Below are 22587 nucleotides of genomic sequence, written 5' to 3' on the forward strand. Positions count from 1 at the left end.
TATGCAGCGACCGAGCTCAATCTGAACAGGTAGGAGGGGATCTAGCCTTAACGCCAGTCTCACCAGCCGCTTCCCGGTGGAGGACTACCGTCCCTTTGATATATCCGATGTGTTTCAGGGGCCGTGATTTGTGCTTTTGACCTCACTAGCGATGCAGAGGACCCTCGATGTCTCTGATGAGGGTCTAATGACTGTTTACGGTTGATTAATGCTGCAGTCCAACTAGATCCTGTCCTTTTGCACCATGCTGGCTATATAAGCGGCATGCCGCGACACAGGACCAGTTCAGCATGCTGGCCAGTCTATTTTGAATTTTATTCTCATTCTACATTCGTTTTTTCTCCGGTTTGAGACCGTGCAGAGCTTCATTCATTCAGTATACATTCTTTCGTCGGTACCGGTTTATCGATCAATTCCATTCTCTCCTCAACTTCCAACAAAATGAAGCAATTCACCCCCCGCTCTGGCCTTCGCCAGCATTATCTCCCTCGTCAACGCCCATGGCTTCGTCACTAGCCCCGAGCCCCGTATGCCCGGTGATGCCATGAAGGCCGCCTGCGGACAGCAGGTCGAGGTCAACCAGCAGTCCGACAACTACGGTAACATCCAGGGCGAGCTGCAGGTCGCCTCCAGCCAGAGCGACTACAACGCCGATGAGTGTGATATCTGGCTTTGCAAGGGTTACAAGTTCGCCGACAACAAGGATAACGTCCAATCCTACACTGCCGGCCAGACCGTCGACTTCAAGGTCGACATTCGCGCTCCCCCACACTGGTGTCGCCAACGTTTCCGTCGTCGACACCTCTTCCAACAGCGTCATTGGCAGCCCCCTGATCTCCTGGGATGTCTATGCCTCCACCGCTACTGGTGTCACTGCCAACGAGACCAGCTTCAGCGTCACCATCCCTGAAGACCTCGGCAGCCAGTGTGGCACCGCCGGCGACTGTGTGCTCCAGTGGTACTGGTATGCCGAGTCCATCGACCAGACCTACGAGTCCTGTGTCGACTTCACTCTCGGTGGATCTGGCTCTAGCTCTGGCAGCTCTGGCAGCTCCAGCTCCAGCTCTGCCGTCGCCAGCGTTGCGACTAGCTCCAGTGTCGCGGCATCGGAGCCCTCTTCCACCTCTAGCGCCGAGGTCGTTGCTACTTCCGCTCCTGCTGCCGTTCAAACTCCATCCGCCGTCCCCGTTGCTCAGTCTACCTTCGCCACCAGTGTCCGCCAATCGGCCACTGCTTCTGCCGAGCCCGAAGTTGCTACCTCTGCTGCTTCCACTGCTAGTGCCGCCAGTGCCGCTTTGCCATTCCCCACCGACAGCGCCGAGGATGTGCTGACCTGGATCGAGGCTCTTGTGGGCAACTTGGTCGGCACCGGCAACTAAGTCACTGAGATCAAGTGGCGTCAGAATGACCCATCTAAGTGCAAAACCCCATCTCTAGCTTTGGATATATCTATATTGTATCAGTTAGACATATCGGTAATTAAATGTTGGATTTACCATGCTCAACTCGATCTCCACGTAAAACGTAGTGATGAAAGTGGCGATATCGGAAGTTCTTGGCGAAGCTTTTGGAGAACTTCCGAAAATCGTCACATTCCCCAACCACATCAGATATGACTCCAGGTACTTAAGAGCACTTGAAATTCCACCATACATCATCAAGATATTCAAATAGACATGCGATCTCACTTCCACCCAGTGAAGCTACTCAACTCTTGCACAAAAGCCTCACGACCTATCATCACAACATCCAGACAATTCACAACCACCAGAACAATGGCAGCCAAAGACTGGAGCGCAGCGCAGTACCTCAAGTTCGAGAATGAACGCACACAGCCAGCGCGTGATCTCCTCGCACGCGTACCTCTCACTTCACCAAAGCGCATCATCGACTTGGGCTGCGGCCCCGCAAACTCCACTAGCGTCATCACAACACGCTACCCCGAAGCCTCAGTAACAGGCCTGGATTCATCGCCAGATATGATCAACAAAGCGAAAGGCACCTTACCAGGAGTTGACTTCCATGTTGCTGATCTCAACACCTGGAATACAGAAGAGAAAGTCGATTTGTTCTTCTCAAACGCCGTTTTCCAATGGTTGAAGGGCCCCGACCGCATTGCGGTCATCAAGCGACTCCTAGAATCCCAAGAAAAGGGAACTGTCTTCGCTCTTCAGGTCCCTCATAATTTGGGTGAGCCTTCGCACGTGCTTATGGGAGAGGCTGCTGCAGCGGGTCCGTGGAAGACAAAGCTTGCTGGTGTCCAGAGAGACAGGTTCCAGTCGCCACAGGAGTTGTATGATGCTGTAAAGCCGTTTGCTTCGGTGGTGGATATCTTCGAAACAAGTTATTACCACTCGCTCGAGAGCCACGAGGCTGTTATTGAGTGGGTAAAAGGTACCGGTCTGAGGCCGTTTGTTGATCCTTTGGATGAAGAGGAGAAGAAGGGATTCCTGAAGGAGTATTTGAGGAGGCTCGAAGCGGCTTACCCTGTCTCTGTTGATGGAAGGGTATTGTTGAAGTACCCGCGGTTGTTTATGGTTGCTGTGAAATGATTTCGAAGCCTTTTGCATCTTTGCCATAGTTTGTCTAATATGCCGATCAGAGGAGAACTTGAATTTCAACCAAGGATAAATATTGAATCAGAACAAAAGCATAAAAAAGATGCGAAGAATCCAATTTCCCTTGCCCGACTTGACCACATCCCACAAGCCATCCCAACACACTAAGCGACCTTGGAGGCCTCCTTGGCTATCATCCATTTCATTACTAGACCTGAAGTCTTCTACCAGTCGGACATAGAATAAGGACCTGAAGCTTTAGTGTCAGAGTGAAATAAGAATAAACATTGCTTGATATGAGAGATGGTCGTGTATTGATGTCAATCTATGCGGGGCTGAACCTGAACGATCCCAGATCTGGAAATTTCGAAACAAAACAGTTTTTATCTACACTGTGCGGTAAGCAAAACCTGGCAAGCCGACAGAAAATACTTGGTTCGCTAATAGAGACGACGAAGAGATAACCAGGTCGCGCCATTATGAAATGGGCGTTAGCACTTGGTTATTGGTCATTGGGTTTGGACCACACCATCCGTAGATATCACAGCGACATTGGGCCTCCGTGGCACAACTTGAGAGAAATTCAGTCAGTACTCATGTTACCAGAATACAGAATGGAAGCAAATAACTCACTAGACAGCAGGCATGCCGAAGATGATATGCCAAAGCTTCTCAATCAGCCAGCCAAGTCCATAGTTGTCTGTAATGTCGGTTGTGGCGATCCAGGTCAAAATGCGGATATAGTCCTCCACTGGCTTTTCCATAATGCGTTCGCGGCTAACAGCAAACTGGGCACAGCATTGATGCCCAATGTCGTCAGGGGCCTCACTCGGGGGAATTCCAAGAAGTTCCCAAAGAATTTTAGGAATCTGATCTATCATATACTGATAGTCCATATCAAGCGTCACAGGGAAAGCCTGATGCATTGTGCTTGGACATCCAGGCCTGTTCGTGCAACGCAGATTAACGTAGCCGTTGATTTTCACAGCCTCGTATCGGAGGTTGGCGAGTACACTGGCTGTGTTTGGACCTGAAACATCGTTGTGCCATTGTTCGGCGCGACCATGGATGAAAACGGTGTATGGGGCGAGGTTGTAGTAATTGTCGATAATGTAGGTGAGGTATGCGCTGGCTTCATGGCCTCTCCTGGAGTAAGGGATGAGATAGTCGGAACGGGGATTCTCATCTAGAGAATAGAGATAGGTAGTGCATTTGCTGTTGAAATTTCGGTCAGAGATCGTAAAAAGAGGGAAGGGTGCATAGGGAATATGACATACTATCCTTCACAGAATTCATTGATCCAACTTGTATCTTCCTCTCCTGCTGTCGCAGCCACAATGGTCACATCCTCGGCAGTTTGATGCAGTTGTGCAGGTGATTGCCATTCGCCATCACTGATTTGATCGAAGACAGTTGTGCCAGCCCCATTTACAAGCTGGTCATTTTCTTCTGTCAAGATTGTGTCAGTAAACCAATTTTGGCAAAGCCAACATTTTCATGACTTAGGTACCTTCTATTTCAGAGCTATCACTTTCCAGATATTCAGACTGGAGATTGTCTGTTTTCGACATCCACTCTGTGCGACCTGGTATGTAGGAGCGAAACGCTAGAAAGGTGACCAGCACCACGAATATGGGAAGTAACTTCTTGAAGCCGCTCGCTGATCTGCGAAACGACATCGTGAAGTAAGGAAACGATTGTGCCCGGTACATGATGAATGGCGAGGGCGAACCTAGCCGTCGCAGTTATCACTCTGATGACGGTAGAGTTGAATAGGCAAAGTTAGATAATAAGACATGCCTAATACTATATACCGACCCCTAGCTTGACGCTTTTGTAATTATCGTAGAGCAGAAAACGTTTATAGAAGATTGTTGGCGTTCTTATCTCCGTTGGAACGTTACTGGCTGCGTTCGTTGCCGAAAGCAGACAATAGAACGTGCCGAGCGGTTTCTAGACCACAACTGGGGAAAGTCTTCCGCGCAGAGGCCTATGATTGTTGGCTCGATCTTCGGATATTTTATTCCAAGTTCATCCGAGATTTGGAATAGTCCTGAGATCAGTTCGAGGACCTGTTATCACGACAGCGCCCCTCACCGGTGGGGCTTATAGCTACAGTAGCACGAAGCCCTAGTAGGGCTGCGTTCACTTGGGTATGCGTATGCTTCGCCTGCTGTCATAAACTATGTCTTCTCTGAGCAATATCCAGATATGTAAATCTTTGAATGTTATCTCTACTTTACTGAGCAATTGTATGTTGGCATAAAGCATTGGAAGTTAGGAGGAAGAGTGTCTCAAAACGGCACTGACCAGCGCCGTTTTCGGCCCGAAGGGACGTTCTCTCGGCTCCCCGCCCCTGGCAGCTTCGGCGCCATCCGCAGCTTCCAAGGTTCAGACCTACCGAGCCAGAACTACCGTGCTCGCATTCAGATCTATGTTATCTCAAAGATTTCAACGCTCAAAGCGTCGAACTCTCTTATCTCCTCGGATTTATAGTCCTTAGTTACACACCATGTTGGGCCAACTAGTAATTTCGCGCGGGCAACATGGTAGACCCTTGCCCAATTATTACACGATCAGTCAACCGAAGACTCAATTTTAAAGGAGGCATATGAGATGTAATTAAGAAATATGAATTTAAATACAAAGAAAGCAGTCAAAGTATCTGCTGAATTAACTCGTAAAGACGTGATGCTGTGCAATGTTTCGCGATTGTCATTCCACGGTCGCATCGGGACGATTTCTCTTGGCTGGTATGATGGCCCCTTTATTTCGTGAGATGACCTTAGCCGAGGCGTAAGGAATGTGGTATGCCGAATATGAGATTTTTTTTCGGCGATGGCAAGCTGTTGCAAAGTTAGCCAGGTTCTTCTGTTGGCAATAGACTTAGAGAACCGACCTCAGGTACTCCAGACAATGTCCTCCAACTTAGGCTTAGTCGGACTTCATAATCCTCCATGAGCGGATGTAAGGGACTTTAATGCTCGGGTTCATGCACGTGTTGTTCCAAAGAGCTTTGCCCGGTCCTTCGCAGTCTTCGCGGAGGAAGCCCTTTAACTGCACATCGTTCTCGGTGAAGGTAGCAGCGTAGGAATAGGCTCTCTGATCCTCATCAAGATTGACGCAAGCTTCGTCTTCAAAATCTTCTGTAGTGCCTTCTGTGGAAAAGAAAATTTGTCCATTTTGTGGCATAGCTCCGCAGCTCAACCCATCCCACGCGTCGAAATACCACCAGGAGGGATCCGCGACCGCGACAATTGCGAGGGCGGAGAGTACGGCGAGGCGCATGGTGAAAGAAAATGAGCCTTCGTAACACATTCAGGGAAATTCAGAGGTAGATCTGTGGAATTCTTTATATGTGCAGGGCTGTCCCAGGACGGTTTCCGCATTAGGAAGTGGGTGCCACCCTCAGATTAGTCGACCCTGGTCGACTCTGGTGGGGACTAAAGCCCTGAGATTATGGTAGCATCCAATGGAGGTCACATGGTACCTTTTGTCTTATGTATTTTTATAAACTGGCCGAGAACTTGATTGGGCCAAATTCATGATTCGGTGCCATTCTGGTCTCTGTCCACGGGTGGCATAGATCGAGGTCTAAAATTGACCGCTGCTGCATTGAAAAACTCTTTTTGATATGGATCTGATAAAGTGACTTCCAATTTCACACACTTTTGCGTTGCTCATAGACCTTGGAGCCAGACTTTGAAGAGACATATCCCAAATCAGAATTTGCTTCAACCCACCGGAGATCTGTAATGTTGTCGAAGTTGAATCCTTCCTTTTCAAGCCAGCCCCTAAAAAAGGACAGAGTACGAAAACAATCGGTGAAACCAAATAGCTAACCAGTTCCAAGATTAGCTATCACCCCAGCCGTCAAAACAAAAGCTCAGTCCCTGAGCTTCGAGCACATGTCGCATGATGTGCGAAAGAGGTAAGAGGTAACTGGGGCCAATCTGCCAATACTGCAGCCAACATCTTCATGCAGGTTTGTCGTCATCAGGATGGTCAGGTAGCTCTTCGTCGTCGTCATCATCATCGAGAGCTGATTTTATCCAGGCATCGGATCGCTTTGGGGGTCCCGGCTTCTGGGGATACTGAGCATGAAATTCCCTCAGCCTCTGAGGCACATATCATATGTCCCCAGCCGAATACCATGCGTTGTCTGAGTCTCCGCCTTCCCACTTGATCTTGTATTGAAGCTTTCTGTTCCGTATTCGCGCGTCCAGGATCTGCTGGACTTCCCATTCACCGTTCTCTTCCTGGAGCTCGTGATACATCTTTACAAACTGTACGTAGCGCAGCACTCGTGGCACGTTCTTCAACCATGTCCTTGTCTCCGTATCAAGGTTTGTGGACTCGGCAGCTTTGTCAACAAGGGGAGTTCGGATACCCGAGCTCGCACGCGGCGCACGCGTAGAACGCGTAGCATAGGATCCCGGCGTGGGGTTCTTGTGTTCTTCCTCAACGGGCACATCGTCTTCTCGTGCCGGTTGTTTGCTCAATCGGGCGCTCGAGGCACTTGGTCCTGTAGACATCGTGGTGGTCTACTTCAAGGTCTGTCGTGATTGGTCGATTCGATCGGCGCCAAGATGCGCCTAGCACTTTCAACGATGGTGCGGCATTTGAATGGGTCCTTTTGCTGGTCTTCATCCTCGAATTGCAAAACGCACTTCACAAAAGCTCTTGCCATATTGTGGACAATGCCGTCAGGCGATGGTCGAGTGTGATAGAAATGAGAACGTAGTTGATATGTGTGATGGAATTCATATGAGAGCGCTTGCGATCGATGGAAACGGAAATGAGTTTTGTTATTATGTCAGGCGGCAAAGCAAAAGAGAAAGAAATAATCTTTATGGTCCAGAAAACGATGGCATGAAAACCGAAGAGAGAAAGGAGAGAGGAAGAGAGATAGAGAGATATCAGGATCTCGAGAGGTGGCTCGGGTTCTCCCACAACCCCCAGAAATCCACCATGGCACCCCCGCGCCATCGCACCGCAGCAATACAAGACGACTCAAGGTCCGAAGCCTCAAGCGGTACAAGAGAATACCCAAAGACCAAATCGCGCCAGGCACGTACCGTCCCACCTTGTGGCAGGACACAGTGCCCAGTGCCATATAAGCAAAAGCTTCATGATAGAAGGTCCCATCATCGAAGTGATCATGAAGCACTTGAGCAGACAAGAACTGAGGAGCAAGCAAGTGGAAATAGCAAGTGGGGCATGCGGGCAAAATGTATGATCGAAGACTGTTGAAGAACGTAGGGCTTCATAGCCTGCAGAAGCGACAGCAGACGAAGCAGAGTACGAGGAAGCAGAAGTTCACAAAAGCGCTGCTAAGGTTCCTCGCATAAGGGTCTCTGGGGCGAGCAAACAAAGAGCCCTGGAGCTATAATAAATGGCATGCCCACGAAGCAGCTACCGATTCCAAAGTTCCAATGATGATAAACACTTTGTAAAATTATAGGATTATATACACCAAGGAAGTTTCATGGCTGCAACCCCCACTTATATACCTGGGTCTCCTCTCGTGATGACATCCACATCCTTTAATAATCTATGAAAGACTGAGTTACGTTGTAAGCCATCTGTGCAACAACCTAGGCGCCGGTGTTTGTTTGCGCCATCCATGGATGAGTATAAAAATGTTACATGCATATGTAAAGCCAAGTTTGCTGTCTTGCATGATCACAATTCGTTTGTACAAATCTGTGTGCGGCAGTGCTACCTACCCATTCAACAGGTTCTATTGCGGCAACAATGCACTTTATTTGTCCATCGATTGCTGGAGGATTGTCTACACGTAGGTGAGAGCTGCCGTAAACAGACATAACTTCAATGGGTCAGACTACTCCCTTTAAAATCATAATCAAAGCCAATTGAACCAAAGGTAGCAGTCACGCCCCTCATCCATGGATATGGACACAAAGCAGAACCGCTAAACAGAGTGGAAGCATCACACTTTGAATGAATCTTTGAAGTCGTCTGACGATAGACATGAAATTAATAATTATATTACAGCCTCATGCGGATTGATGATTCTTTGTACCCCCAGCCTCTTGCTTGTAGTTTTGACCAAAATAGAAGGGCTGCGCTTAGTTACGCAGAGCTGACATGGCCTCCTGAAGAGAGTTGCTGATGACCTTCTCGTCGTAGCGGATAGTGTCGTAGCAGTAAGACAAAGCCTTGCGGGCAACCTGGCTTGAGAAACGAGAAGTCTCAGAGCTGACCTTCGACAAGGTGGACGCGATGCTGTGGCGCTGAGACTTGCTGAAAGAGTCAAGGTTCTCGACGAAAGCGGAGTTGAGCTCGATACCGCTCAGAGCAAGCTATCAGATATTAGGCTAGTCATTCTAATTCTCGGGAAATGGATTTGACTCACGGAGTGGTAGGCCTGGCAGAGCACAAGCTGAGTGGTATCGGGAAGAGCTGCAGTAGGCTGGTTCTTGTCGAGTGCGCCGTCCTCAGTGGCAGCAGTGCTGTTGTAAGCGGAAACAACGTCCTAAGAAGAAAGTGTCAGAATCTATATCCAATGAGGTCGGTGGTCAACAGGGCTCGCACATCAATGGTGGCATTGCCGTTGCCACTGACAGCCTGGTTAAGGCTGAGGTAGGTGGTCTTGTAGCCGATGTCAATCTGGGCCAGGCGGGTTTGGAGCTTGGGTGCGATGTCGGTACTGTTGGTGGACTCGGCCAGGGCGGGAAGGGCCATGCAGGCGGCGACGAGGAAGTTCTTTAGTTGCATGATGAAGGGTGTTGCTTTGAATGAGGGATGGATCTGAGTCATTGTGGGAAGAAGTTGAAAAGATACTGTGTCAATTTATCTCCAAGCAAAAGGGGCCATCGGCGTCTCGGAGGTACTCGGATTGTGATGTATTTCTACTCACTTCCTTGAACATCCTGTCTTAAAATAGTCAACAAGAAATTCCAGAACCTAGAAAATTTGGAATCACATTGTAACTCGACTAACGCCTCTTCCATATTACCATCCAGCAGCATTGGCTAGATTAATATCGCACATATACCCGTCTTTAACATCGTACTCCTGCAGTCTGCACTCTCGGTTTCTTGCAACTTCCAGCACTTCCTCATTATTTTTAACACCGTCCCAAGGTTTCCAAATCTGGCGGAGTGACGCACTAAATCAACCATCAAATCCTCGAAAGAAAGCTGAGCGTCGGGCTGAGCCATGCACCCCAACACACATATTGCCCATACCAAGCCAGTGAGTGAGTACGTCCTTGGACGATTTTGGAGCTCGACTATGCTTCTAGAAACTGTGTCTCGAATCTCGGGTAGTGTGGGCAGTGGCCCGGAAACGGTCGTGTGGAGTAGAACCAAACAAGCCAAGGCATATAGGCGGGTAACCCAGCTAGTTTGTGGTTCATAATCTTCTTTCTAGATTGTATGCTGTCAATTTCTGCCAACATGTAGATGGGGTTATGCTTACCCCTCTGATACGATCGAGTTCATCAATCCCACTCGTTAATCGGTGTTGGATTTCTTCTCCTTTTTCGCTCAATTCATCAAGATTAAAAGTGTCGTTTTGTTCTTGCGTTCCTTTCCATTCACTCAAGCAGGCAAGATCACCGATTACGATCATGACCCAGTTCTCGCAGCATAGTAGATCTCCTATCTGTATTTGAGGAGTTTGAAGCCATTCCCTGTACGGAAGTTGTGGTTTCCGACCTGTAGGAAGACAAGCGAAAAGATCAAGCGAGACCATTGTAGCGAGAAGAAACTCAAGGCCTTCTTGGGGATGAATTTGGGACAAGCCAGCATTTTGCATGTCAGATGGAGAATGGGTAGCGAAAATCCTCTCGGGAGAGAGTCGCTGTATCACACAAATGACAGCATCAAGATGGAGCAACCAGTCGTGTTCGGCACCTTTGAAGACCTGTCTTCCTCATTAGATTTGAAGCCAAGCATGATAGAATATAGTCACCTCGCAACTGATCATTATTAAGCTACACGCCAAAAACTCAGCCAGTCGAGCATTATCGTCAAGCAATCGTCCACGCTCCTCGCCCATGAAATTGCAGAACTCCCGAAGTGCCCTTGAATGATGTTCAAGTGCCTTTTCCTTTTGCTGATAGTCCTCCTCACTACCCAGAATCGCACTCTGATGAAGCGACGAAAGACTCAAAATAGCATGATATAGCGGGCCTCTCTTGATGAAGAGATAAAGAAGCCAACCTCGGTTACCCAATCGGGAATTTGAGCGGAAGTTGGGGAATTGCCATGCAAATACTTGATCAAGGTAATGCATCAACAAACATGCGGCCTGTGGATCGAAGATCATATCCTGATTAGATGTTTCAATGGCTGCAAGATTTGAGTCCTCATGAGTACCAGCCACTGTACTTGTCGCAGAAGACTGTGTTTCAATATTTGCATGGACAGACTTGGCGCGATGGTGCATCTTTCGGATTCGTCGGACATGTTGATTGATTGTAGCTTTGATTCGCGATTTTTCTTTCTTCTCTTCCGATCCCCCGTCCATCCACGCAGGCTTTGGTCCGTATCCATGACATTGAACACTGCGGTCACTGCACTCCCTGCATACTGGGGTCGTGATATCGCACTTTTTGTGTCGCACACGACAGGTCCAACAACCAATTGAAATGGCGCTCATTTGAGCGAAGGGTTGTAGCGAGGCACTCGCGGCTCTCGTGTGAGAGATCAGTGAAAAGTCCGGGGGCGAATTGCGCCCCTCCCAAGTGGGCCTGATGTCAGCGAGTCTCTTGCCGCAATTCTATCCGTGGATTCTACCTTACTCGCCGTGCGATCTTTTCCAGAGCAAGAGGACGAATAGAGAAAACATAATTCACAAACGGGGCCCTATGTAAAGGCCAATAAAGGAAATTTGGCTTGAGTCAGGGACATCTTGATTTTTTTGTATTATCCACACACCTCAACTAGGGAAGATTGTAAGCGAAACAGCCCCATGTGAATAGGTACGAAGTAAAGTAAACAAGGTAGCAAGTACGAATAGATTAAGCCAGATACTTTCAAAAGCGACCGTGGTACGCGCAGGCCCTCGGTGTGAAAAGCGCCAAAGCAGGGAAGCACGGCTTGTGCTAGGCTCTCTCAATTGAAACAACGCGTTGAACTCCAGTGGTTCATTTAACGTTATCTCGACGATTCTCAAGAATTGTTGACATTTTGATATACAAACAACGGGGCAAGTCGAGCCGGGCGCTGAACAGGAAGGAGGGCAGGTCGAGCCGATTGGAGATGCCAAGAACCCCGGCCCGAAGAGGGACTATAGGACCACATTGATGACAGGCCACCATATGTAGTTGGGTTGATCTGCTCCATTTAATTTATTTCTTTCGTGTGCTCTCTCTCATGTACCACTGATCTGCCTCGTGTGTTTTTTGCTCGAAGCCCTTGCAAAGCCAGTACACAAAAGATAGACCTCGGCAACATGAATCAAGAGACCATTTTCTTCAATGGACGTGTCCTGACGAAGGCTGGCTCCGGTTTGGAAGGAAAGCCGGTTTTCACGGACAGTATGTTGGTAAAGAATGGAGCCATCATGGCAACGGGGAGCTTTGAAGAACTTCTCTCTGGGTGTTCATCCGAGGCTCAAAAACATGACCTCAAACAGCAAACTGTTCTGCCAAGTTTCATTGACGGCCACATGCATCTTCTTCTCCTCGGCCAGTCGCTTCGAAAATTGGATCTTCGACCTTGCAAATCTCTAGAGGGGATTCGGTCTACCATCAAGCAGTACGCGATTGCCAACCCTGATGTACCGACAATTCTGTGTAAAGGCTGGATGCATTCCATGACACCGAACGGTGTGAGCGCTGCCATACTGGATGATCTTGACCCTAGACCAATCTTCATCGATGCCAGTTCGCTTCACTCGTGCTGGATGAATTCTGCCGCCCTACAGCAGCTGGGTGCTGACACCATGGCAGACCCACCAGGCGGCTCTATCCATCGTGATGCAGAGGGCAAGCCTTCGGGTGTAATGGATGAAGGTGCCATGATGTCGATCATTTGGCCATTCCAGGCAGTCTCATCGTCCAAGGAAGAACGCATGGAGTCGATCCTCCAAGCAGTCTATGAATATAACGCGGCGGGATATACTGGTGTTATCGAAATGGCCATGGATGAAGAGGCATGGGATAGTCTTCTGACTCTCCGCTCACAGCACCCGGACCTTCCCATGCGTGTATCTGCATACTGGCTCATCAAACCGACAGCGGATCGCGAGGCCAACTCCAAGCAGGTCCAGCGTGCAGTTGAATTGAGCAGGCAGTACAACTCCACCACAAGCCCGGACGTTCGAATTGTGGGCGTCAAGATTATCTGCGATGGAATTATTGATGCTTGCACCGCGTTTTTGACGGAGCCATATGCGCAAATCGGTTCCCCTCCACCTATTTGGGAAGCCGAAGATTTGGATCCTGTTGTTCTGCAAGCCGATCGGGCAGGTCTCCAGATCGCTCTTCATGCTATCGGAGATGGCGCAATCAAAATGGCAATCGATGCAATCGAGAAGCATGCAACCCCAGGACGGAGACATCGTATTGAGCACCTTGAGCTCGCTTCCCCCAGAGATGCAAAGAGACTCGGAAAACTGGGACTCACGGCTTCGATTCAACCAGTACACGCTGACCCCTCTATTCTTACTGAATGGCCTCGTCTTCTTGGAGAGGATCGGTGTGGGAGGGCGTTTGCATACCGGGAGTTTGCAGATGCCGGCGCTCTCATGGCGATTGGAAGCGACAGTCCCACCTCACCATGGGCCCCGATGGAAAACCTCTATGTGGCCACGACACGGAAGTCTTCCAGAGACAATCAATATACTGGGGTTGTCAATGAGCACTTCCGGTTGGGGATGTGTGAATCCATTGTTGCTGCAACCGGGGGTGCAGCTCGCAGCGTCTTTGCGGATGAGCGCATAGGAGCTTTGGAAGTTGGCAAGTTAGCGGACTTTGTTGTGGTTGATATGAAGTGGGAGCCTGATTCTTTGATGGAGGCAAAGATTAACGAAACCTGGTTTGAAGGACGGAAGGTCTGGTCCAGAGATCAATGAGATGTGTCAATTGCTTGTATACTTAGTCATGATGTACGTAGTACGGAGTAGCATGGCGGGATAGCAATCGAGCCTAGCGGAATCTTGCAGAAAATTGTACAATGGTCTCTAGGTAGAATGAGTATTGGGGACAAACCCAGCGACTTCTGTGGTGGAACCCATCATCTGGACATTGCGCAACGTTGACCTCAACATGGGGTTTCCGGTGGGTATTTATTTCCCTGCTCGCTCTTCCTCTTCCTCTATCCCCATTGCGATTGTTAGCCTCAGCGGTTGAATGCGCTCCAATGAACTTTGTTTTATAAACCGGAATCTACCCAGCAAATGTTCACTATACCACCGTGAAACTATCACAACGACCGAAAGTGCACTGATGCGCCTCTTCAGTATCAACCATGGCTACCCTCTTCAATCCTGACACGAAGCTGAAAGACGACATCCTTCAACTCAGTCGCTCTGGCAACCCCGTGCCCCCAAAAGTTGCGTTACTCCAACTCCTCCGCATCAGCTTTCCACATGAAGAACCCAGCCCCCGGCCCTCTGCAACTACATGGGCATGGCAGAGTACTGCTTCCTGTGTGTATTTCGCGTTGCGTACCAACCAGAGGAACCCCGAGTCTACGAATGCCGCGCCACTGACGGCCCCTCGCATCACGGCAGCGAGCGATAGTTTTATAGCACCAAGCAGCCAGAATCAGACAACCAACCTCTCCAAAGCCCTCAGTGTTCTCAACCAAGCTTGGCCACCAATACAAGCGATCAACGACATTCATTGAAGACGGCGGAACCAATAGACACTGAGTTATCTGCTATAGGACGACCTCTTCAACATTAGTCCCTGAACCTTGAGACAATCCCTCGCCTGGGCAACGATAGTATCATCTCTTTCAACAGCAAGCATTTGCATCGAAAGCCAGTCACAACAGAGGTACGTTGACAGTGTTCTCTAGTCCCAGGTGACCACTAGAGAATTGTCGGTGTTATTTGCCTTTGCCATTGTTAAAGCAAAGACACACGCTGTGGCCTTAAGCTCAGATAACTTGAATCCAATGACTAGAAGCTAACTACAGTAGGTTCTTTGGCTTCAGGTCATTTTCCCCCAGAGACAGCCACTACGGCAGCCAAAGTCATCCGAATAATCTCTTCCCACACTGTCTTAATCTATATCTTCTTCTCTCTCTTCTGTTATATCGCACACGAACGGTCCATACAACATCATGCCTTGTCCTTCTCCCCTTCGCAATGACCCGATGTTGCTGTATAGGCAGCGTTCTGAACCCGACTTTGTGGCTCTCGTGTGATGAGCTGCTTCGAACTGCCCCCATTTTATACAGATATATAATCTTCCAAGGTTCGCAGCCAGATGGCCCTGGAGAGATCATGTTTTGGGTGCCTATTTCTTGACGACGCTGCCAGTTTCGGACATGCGATCATGGCAAAGAACAAGTCAGAAATCTCACCCGAGACGATCGAATTTTGCGAACAGATGAAGCTTATCACGGGACAATACCCTACCATGTGGTGGCTCGACAATGGATCCGAGTCCAAACGCTTGATAGCTCGGGACGGATCAAAGGACATGACTGACGAGCCCATCGTTGCCACCACGAAGAGGTTTGCCGACGCCCCAACCAACGCCTCGTCTGCAAGAGTATCGAGTTCAAATATGAAGCAAAAAACCAGAGGAGCACTCGGGGAGCCAAGGGAGATCTGCTAGCGAGTAGATAAGTGCTAACAGAAGCTGGAGCTGCATCGTGGACAAACCACATCCATGGACCATGTTTGAACATGCTCAGCCTCACCGAGAGGCTTGGTGTTCCTATAATCAGTTTTACAGCAATCTATGGGGCATCTTATCGATTAGTTGAGGGAATTTGAGGTTTGAGATATAACCAGTATTGTTTGCCCACTGGCCAAACATTTTAGCTCGGTAGGGTATTTCTTGCAAACAAACACATTCAGCTCGCGTCATCTTGATGTCTCACTTCACTTTGCTTTCTTACTTCACTCTCCTTTCTTGTCCATACAGGCACAGTCAAGACCGCCATGGATCTCGCTCATCCAAAACAAAGCCCACCAGACACTCAGGGGAGCGGTCTGCCCAGAAACAAAGGCTCCATTAAACAGCCTACAATCCCCGTTCTCGGAGAGGAAGTCGAGAACCTCAACAACTGGCTTGCTGAAGTCTCATTCGCGTTGAAGCCCCTCGGCATAAAACGCGTGCTAGACTCCCACATCCGACACCCAACGCGCTCAGATCCTAACTACGAAATATGGCAATACTGGTCCACTACTGTCGCCGGATGGCTCTTCAGCCATGTCTCGGAAGAGATTCAAAACAAGCTTTGCCATAAGCGAAGAGCGCCACAGTCATTTTTGGATGACAATTCAGGCATGCAGTATGCAGATGAGGTCATGAAGGCTATCATACATCTCATGCAGCCCGGCACGAAAAACGACTATGTCATGAATGAAGTCCAGAAGCACACAAATCACCCGAGGTCAGTATCGATCTGCCAAGGAATACATCATCGCATACAGGAATCAAACTGAACTTTTGCATTCGAAGCATGCCGCGCCCGCACCCCTCTACGCGTTGGCAACAATTATCAGAGAGCTCAAGGGTGAGCTCGCCGTCATCGACAACATTGAACGTGAGATTGCGGCGCATAGATCTGAAGAGACCTCATGGAACATCTTCCGCAAGTTCTGCAAACAGATTGAATCTGAATGTAACGAGATTCAATCAGGCTCAGGTTATGGATCTACCGGACACCCCGGAAACCACAACAGCAATGATAACCGCGACAAATCCACCAGCAAGACCTACGGGGGTTGGTAAACTTGGAATCCATGACTCTCTCAATCAAAGCGGCTCGGGTTGGCGGGCCGGAGGATCTTGGGAATGTGTGATACTGGACTCGGCACCCCCGGAATCTATCACTCTCTCAATCAAAGTGGCTCGGATTGGCGGGCTGGAGAATCTTGGGAATGATTGATATTGCGTGGGAGAACGGGTTGGGGTTCGGAGTTTGGACAAATCAGAAGCCAGGATTATCAATGTCAAGGACATCGCGGTGTCAATTTCCTTCCTTCCTATCTTCCTAATGTCTGTTATTGTACAAACTTTGGTTTATCGGAGCTGCCGTGTGACTGTTAAGCCTCCAAGACCTGACGCCATACTTTTAGTTATATTAACAAACCCTGATATGATTGCTTTTCCTAAGGTTTTGTGTCCCTGGCAGATACTCCCTACATCGCATCTGACTACGGGGCTCTTGCAGGCACAATTTCCTGTATATCATTTGCAGCAGGTTCTTCCAAGGCTGTCGGCTTCTGCGTTCTCGGTCACATAAAGTTGGCAAAGAAGAGTTGACGGAACGGATTGATTAAGTCGTACTGCAATATGTGGAGCTTAGAGGAAACTGTAAGTAGCCAAAGTGGTTTCTAGAATACATTCAGTCTAGTGATATCATGTACAGCGTATTCCAGCGCGGTGTGGTTATTTTTGCAACAAAATTGGTCTATACAAGTTCCGCGCTAGTCTACTTTGAGCTTCCCCAACAAAATGCAGCGCCGGGTTTCATCTGACGACCTTCAAGTGCATGAACATACAATGTCCCAAAAAGCCCTCGAAAAATTATTTCCAATCAAGAATTTTGTTTCAGATCTATCGACCCCTCTCCTTCAATCCGCAGCATCTCAGAATGGCACCAGTGGTCGCCTAGTCGTTGTAGGCGATGTGCATGGGATGCACAAGTCTCTCCAGGCTCTGTTAGAGAAAGTCGACTTTAGCAAACAGAATGGCGACCATCTGATTCTAGTCGGCGATTTAGTTAATAAGGGACCCGATAGCTCTAGTGTCATCGACCTCGCTATGAGGCTAGGCGCCAGCGCGGTGAGAGGCAACCACGACAACGCCGTTCTGAAAGCAGCCACCGAGATAAAAGCCAGAGAGGAGAATCCCTCGCAAGGTTCAAGCGGTGACACATTACCTGAGAACTCCGAAGCGACCTCATCGGGAGAAACAGTGCAAGACCCCAACAATGCAGACAAGCCTGCATCTTCCCCCAAATATGAAACAGCATCGTCACTTTCGACGACCCAACTCGACTGGCTTGCCGAATTGCCTTTGATCTTGCGCGTCAAACTACCTCAGTATACATCATCTACCCTCGGCGACTCCTTGATTATTGTACACGCGGGACTTGCCCCTGGTATTCCCCTTGAAGATCAAGACCCACATGCGGTTATGCACCTGCGGAGCCTGGTTCATCCACCAGGCGATGAGACTTCACTCACGCCGGCAGAGGCACCAGGAGACGAAAGCTGGATTGTAGAATGGGACAAATGGCAAGAAGGCCTATCGTCTAAGAGTACTGTGATTTTTGGACACGATGCAAAGCGTCGTTTGCAACTGGGCAAGTATACAATCGGAATTGACTCGGGTTGTTTGTACGGCAACCAGTTGAGCGCCGTGGTCATTGCGGCTTCCGAGAGTGGGATTGAGCACCAAATCGTTCAAGTCGAATGCGCTGATGCACATTTGGTTGTGTGAATTAACAGAATACTTACAAAAATGTTTGCGATGTGACGGATTGGAACAGGAATTGCAAAACGGGCTCGGAGGATTCACGAATCACGATCCACGTTCCAGGATTGTTCACACCTGGACGAGAACTCAAATATACCCCAGCTTCTCAACGAAATTTTTTGAAAGAGCCTCCCGATTTTGATTTCATAAAATTCTGACGTTCGAAGGGCAGTTGTAGAAAGCATGCATATAGCGAGAAGTACCAAAGCCAAGTAAGAGCCAAGCGGAGGTTGAAGGAGGGGATGTCAAGAGATCGGCCTTGGCAGCGTACTTGGTCATGTACGAGTCTGCGTTGACACATGTCTGAATCATGCGTGAGAACACCGTAGGATTACTGAAATGTAGCTTACTCTTATTTGAACAAGAGTTCACCAAAGAACATGTATATCATTAAATACAAGCAATGCTGCAATGCAATGCATTGTCGAATTGATATGATCGACACGATAAGAGCGATAAGCACTGCCACCTTCGGAATAATTTCTTCTCATCTGCCCCTTGCTGGTCGTTCATTCCTCGTTCACATCATCCAATATACACAAAATGGAGGAACATTTGCGCCAGAGTTTGTCCAACCACCCCCACCCCTTTCAGACCTTGCACCACAGCTCGAGTCGGTCTGAGAGGATGACACCCGCCATCAACGAGGGGACCACCACTGCCCTCGACCACGAACTCACCACCATGCACCAGCACCGCAGTGGTAGCTCGAGCGACGAGGAAGGTGCCCCTCCACCCCGTTACACAGCCCAGAACGACCCATTCCGCCTCGCCTCAAAATTGAAGACCGAGGATGAGATCCGTCAGATGAAAGCGAACATCTCCCGGAAACGTGATTCCACCACCGGCGCCAACAAAAGTCGCAAAGTCGCGGCCATCGTCCACGACACTACTCGCCTCGGCAAGCAAGCTTTCATCACAAAGAAGCTTCAGGGATTCTACGAGTCTCAAAATGAAAATATCGAGCGCATGCTCAAGCCCGTCGAGGAGCACCGTCGTGCCGCTCGCGAGCTGAACATCGATAACCGCCTGAAATACCGCATCGCCGTGTACGGATCGTTCGCTGCCAACATCATTCTCTCCGTCATTCAAGTCTATGGCGCCGTGTCATCCGGATCCCTCTCTCTCTTCACCACAATGGCTGACGCCATCTTCGACCCCATGTCCAACCTTACTCTCCTGCTCTGCAACAAAGCCGTCAACCGTGTCGACCCCCGCAAGTTCCCAGCAGGCAAAGCTCGCATCGAAACCGCCGGCAACATTTGTTTCTGTTTCCTCATGACTGCCGTCTCTTTCATCTTGATTGCTTTCTCGATTCGTGAGCTGGCAGTCGGCTCCGAGGATGAGACCCAGAACTTCCATCTTCCCTCCGTCATCGCCGTTTCGGTCGCCTTCGCCACCAAGCTCGCCCTGTTCCTTTACTGCTGGGCTCTCCGCAACCAGGTCTCGCAGATCCGCATTCTGTGGGAGGACCACCGCAACGACCTCTTCATCAACGGATTTGGTATTCTTACCTCTGTCGGTGGCAGTAAGTTGCGCTGGTGGATCGACCCCATGGGGGCCATCATTCTCTCCGTGCTCGTCAGTGTACTCTGGCTTCACTCCGCCTATGGCGAGTTCCAGCTGCTGGTCGGTGTCACGGCTGATACCAACATGCAACAACTCATCACATACATCTCGATGACCCACTCACCGGTCATCACGGCCATTGACACCGTTCGTGCTTACACCTCTGGCCCTCGGTTGCTGGTCGAGGTTGATGTTGTCATGGACCCTAATGCGTCTTTGCGTGCTACCCACGATGTCGCAGAAGAGCTGCAAATAAAGCTAGAGTCTCTTCCTGATGTCGAGCGTGCTTATGTCCACGTCGACTACGAGACTACCCATAAGCCCGAGCACTCCTTGAAGAAGGAACTGTAATTTATCAGTCTGGTTTTGATTAGCGTTTCCACAATGGGTGTCCAGAAGCTCCATGTGGCATACATATTTACGAATGTTTTATGAGCGGATTGTTTCGGCCTTTTGATTGCTTTTTCAATGAACAAAGGTCTCAGAACAAGTTTCCGTATATCTTAATTGAACTTTGCCTTTGCTCTCTACATCCTCAAGATCAAATTGTTGCACGCAGCGACATGATTTTCATACTTTGAGTTGCCGGGAAACTTTTGCTGGCGGAGTTTCAGTTTCGCGCTTAGTTCATCCCCAAATTCCGAGTCTGACTGGCGTGATCGCAAGACAACATGTGGGAATGTGCCGTGATGCTTAAGGCGCTCGATCAGCGTCGCGCGTGCGGAGAAATTGCCCCACCAGGGAATCTTCGCCGGCTAGTTGCTACTTTCGGCAATCCTACAGGCCCCTGAACATGAACTCTTGAAGACTGGCCCACCGTCTCGACATGATGTACCCAAGAATGGCAGCTTCCCAATCGAAGCGTCTATAATGAATAGTTTCCTGGGCTGGTCATTGGCCACGGTGCGGGGAAACCATTGGATGCGCCAACTAGCACAACTGAGAAGGCAAATTGATAAATAGCCTTGATCTCAGACACTGGAGAGTCGCATTGTTCTACTCGATTTTTGGATCTATCCTCCTCCATATACATTGGTGTTCTTCTCTCAATACCCCATTGCCTCCGCCAAAACCAGCACCACCTCACCATCGAATAAAAGCGCCCTTCAGACCGTGAACCATGTCGTACGGCGATAACCGCGTCAAGTTTGCGCTCTTTGGCCTCGGCCGCCTGGGTGTTCTCCGAGCCCGCATTCTCGCCTTCCAGCAGCCTCGGATTGAACTCGTTACTGTCTGCGATACAAAGCCAGGTACCGACAAGTGGGCCGCAGAGAACCTGCCTCCGTCTGTCAAGTACTTTTCTGATCCCCAGGAATGCTTGAAAAATGGCGGCGCTGAAGCAGTACTCATCTGCACGGCGACAGCTACACACGCGCCTCTGATTCTGCAGGCCCTTGATCTCAACTTGCATGTCATGTGCGAGAAGCCTGTCTCGGTGGATATTGCGACTACCAAGGCAGTGGTTGAGAAGTCTGCTTCAAGACCTGATCTCAAGTTCCTTGTTCCCTTTACTCGACGATGTAAGTTGAGTCTCACTCGCTGAGAGGTAAGAGATTGACTCGTCCCAGATGACAAGTCCTACCGCCAGGCTCGGGCTCTCATTGACAACGGCGACTTGGGCGAAATCCATGCTGTTGAAACAACCGGCATTGATCAAGCAGACCCCAATGGTATGGAACAATCTACGCTACTTCAAATCCGCACGTGCTGATGGATGAACCTGTTTTTTTAGCCTTCTTCGTGGCCTTTTCCGAACAATCTGGCGGTATCTTCCTTGATTTCGGCATCCATACCGTCAGTACCGCGAAAATCCCTTCCACACTCTGCATATATTAACATATACCAGGTCGATGCCGGAAGATACCTCTTGGATGTCAAGTCCGGCCTTTCCAACCCCAAGAAGCAAGTCAACAGAGTCATCGCCTTCGGCCAGCAAGCCGTCTACGGGGACTTGGCCAAGTACGGCGATGCCGACAACGCATGGGGCCTTGTTGAATATGCCAATGGCAAGATTTTCAAGACCTACCTTGGTCGCACACTGACCAGCGGATTTGAGGACACAACTCGACTGTGTGGCACCAAGGGACATTCGATCATCAGTGCCAACTCGAACGTTGAGATTCGCGACCATCTTGGTATCCGCACGCAATCTGTTCCTGATGCTTTCACTCTCTTCGACGCTACGTTCCTGACTGACCTGGCTGAGTTTGCTGATGCAGTGCTTGATAACAAGCCCATGACTTGCCAGCCGGAAGACGCATTTGAGGCTGGTAAGATTTGCGCTGCTCTGCAGTACTCATTCCGCAAGGGGGTGCCTGTATACTTTGATGATGAGGGCCTTCCTATCATGGAATGAGCTAGGAAAAGTATTACATACATTATCAGCTAGAAATAAAATGGAGATTGACCAACTACACACGCTTCCTTGTCTCGTGCTTTGTTGAATTTCCAACTGGTTGTGGCAGTTTTGCACTCTCCAGGGCTGCTGTAAGGCTTTAACTTCTCTATTTCTACCACACCAGCTATGCAATGCTTCTGAATAAAGGCTTCGTCATCTAGAGTAGAAGTGTCGAATTTGATTTCAACCTCTGACTAACTGTGTCTACAAGTGATTCTTTTGTGTTTTTCGAGACTCTTTGTATCAGGAATTCCTGTGAAATGATAGCTTCGGGACATTTGAGCACTCTGTGGCATAGGATAACTTGTGTATGCTTTCTAATGAACTTGCTTTTACCAGCCTGATACTCGTCTCGCGCATGACGCGCCCTGCGTTGGTCCTCATTTTGCAACTCCGGTCGAAATGTAATGATTTAGCGT

General features: G+C 49.2%; 13 protein-coding genes across 13 annotated transcripts; 10 read left to right on the forward strand and 3 right to left on the reverse strand.

The window, feature by feature from the left end:
- Positions 1–448: 448 nt before the first annotated feature.
- On the forward strand, positions 449–1379 carry N7506_006644 (lytic polysaccharide monooxygenase; the record flags this gene model as incomplete). Its single annotated transcript, XM_056955937.1, has 2 exons — positions 449–774; positions 815–1379. Coding segments are annotated over 2 exons (891 nt in total), but the record flags the coding sequence as incomplete, so codon positions are not given.
- A 396-nt stretch (positions 1380–1775) lies between these two features.
- On the forward strand, positions 1776–2552 carry N7506_006645 (uncharacterized protein; the record flags this gene model as incomplete). Its single annotated transcript, XM_056955938.1, has 1 exon — positions 1776–2552. One exon carries the CDS (start codon positions 1776–1778, stop codon positions 2550–2552), a length of 777 nt encoding a protein of 258 aa, XP_056810272.1.
- Positions 2553–3190: 638 nt separating this feature from the next.
- Positions 3191–4270, reverse strand: N7506_006646 (DUF3431 domain-containing protein; the record flags this gene model as incomplete). The annotated part of the gene is made up of 3 exons (XM_056955939.1): positions 3191–3773; positions 3836–4007; positions 4069–4270. 3 exons carry the CDS (start codon positions 4268–4270, stop codon positions 3191–3193), a joined length of 957 nt encoding a protein of 318 aa, XP_056810273.1.
- A 1222-nt stretch (positions 4271–5492) lies between these two features.
- On the reverse strand, positions 5493–5846 carry N7506_006647 (uncharacterized protein; the record flags this gene model as incomplete). Its single annotated transcript, XM_056955940.1, has 1 exon — positions 5493–5846. The coding sequence occupies one exon, from the start codon at positions 5844–5846 to the stop codon at positions 5493–5495; it is 354 nt and encodes a 117-aa protein (XP_056810274.1).
- An 842-nt stretch (positions 5847–6688) lies between these two features.
- On the reverse strand, positions 6689–7093 carry N7506_006648 (chromo domain-containing protein; the record flags this gene model as incomplete). The annotated part of the gene is made up of 1 exon (XM_056955941.1): positions 6689–7093. The coding sequence occupies one exon, from the start codon at positions 7091–7093 to the stop codon at positions 6689–6691; it is 405 nt and encodes a 134-aa protein (XP_056810275.1).
- A 1829-nt stretch (positions 7094–8922) lies between these two features.
- Positions 8923–9293, forward strand: N7506_006649 (uncharacterized protein; the record flags this gene model as incomplete). Its single annotated transcript, XM_056955942.1, has 2 exons — positions 8923–9039; positions 9108–9293. 2 exons carry the CDS (start codon positions 8923–8925, stop codon positions 9291–9293), a joined length of 303 nt encoding a protein of 100 aa, XP_056810276.1.
- A 2691-nt stretch (positions 9294–11984) lies between these two features.
- Positions 11985–13607, forward strand: N7506_006650 (amidohydrolase; the record flags this gene model as incomplete). Its single annotated transcript, XM_056955943.1, has 1 exon — positions 11985–13607. The coding sequence occupies one exon, from the start codon at positions 11985–11987 to the stop codon at positions 13605–13607; it is 1623 nt and encodes a 540-aa protein (XP_056810277.1).
- Positions 13608–14002: 395 nt separating this feature from the next.
- N7506_006651 (uncharacterized protein) lies at positions 14003–14383 on the forward strand (the record flags this gene model as incomplete). The annotated part of the gene is made up of 1 exon (XM_056955944.1): positions 14003–14383. One exon carries the CDS (start codon positions 14003–14005, stop codon positions 14381–14383), a length of 381 nt encoding a protein of 126 aa, XP_056810278.1.
- A 656-nt stretch (positions 14384–15039) lies between these two features.
- Positions 15040–15324, forward strand: N7506_006652 (uncharacterized protein; the record flags this gene model as incomplete). The annotated part of the gene is made up of 1 exon (XM_056955945.1): positions 15040–15324. One exon carries the CDS (start codon positions 15040–15042, stop codon positions 15322–15324), a length of 285 nt encoding a protein of 94 aa, XP_056810279.1.
- A 329-nt stretch (positions 15325–15653) lies between these two features.
- On the forward strand, positions 15654–16449 carry N7506_006653 (uncharacterized protein; the record flags this gene model as incomplete). Its single annotated transcript, XM_056955946.1, has 2 exons — positions 15654–16108; positions 16149–16449. 2 exons carry the CDS (start codon positions 15654–15656, stop codon positions 16447–16449), a joined length of 756 nt encoding a protein of 251 aa, XP_056810280.1.
- Positions 16450–17175: 726 nt separating this feature from the next.
- Positions 17176–18165, forward strand: N7506_006654 (metallophosphoesterase family protein; the record flags this gene model as incomplete). Its single annotated transcript, XM_056955947.1, has 1 exon — positions 17176–18165. The coding sequence occupies one exon, from the start codon at positions 17176–17178 to the stop codon at positions 18163–18165; it is 990 nt and encodes a 329-aa protein (XP_056810281.1).
- Positions 18166–18744: 579 nt separating this feature from the next.
- N7506_006655 (cation diffusion facilitator family transporter) lies at positions 18745–20121 on the forward strand (the record flags this gene model as incomplete). Its single annotated transcript, XM_056955948.1, has 1 exon — positions 18745–20121. The coding sequence occupies one exon, from the start codon at positions 18745–18747 to the stop codon at positions 20119–20121; it is 1377 nt and encodes a 458-aa protein (XP_056810282.1).
- A 769-nt stretch (positions 20122–20890) lies between these two features.
- On the forward strand, positions 20891–22126 carry N7506_006656 (putative NAD binding Rossmann fold oxidoreductase; the record flags this gene model as incomplete). The annotated part of the gene is made up of 4 exons (XM_056955949.1): positions 20891–21290; positions 21339–21440; positions 21503–21564; positions 21617–22126. 4 exons carry the CDS (start codon positions 20891–20893, stop codon positions 22124–22126), a joined length of 1074 nt encoding a protein of 357 aa, XP_056810283.1.
- Between the last annotated feature and the right edge of the window lie 461 nt (positions 22127–22587).

This window comes from Penicillium brevicompactum (genome assembly GCF_028827555.1).
Source record: "Penicillium brevicompactum strain IBT 35665 chromosome Unknown utg000005l_segment0_segment0, whole genome shotgun sequence".
In the NCBI taxonomy this organism is placed as follows: domain Eukaryota; kingdom Fungi; phylum Ascomycota; class Eurotiomycetes; order Eurotiales; family Aspergillaceae; genus Penicillium; species Penicillium brevicompactum.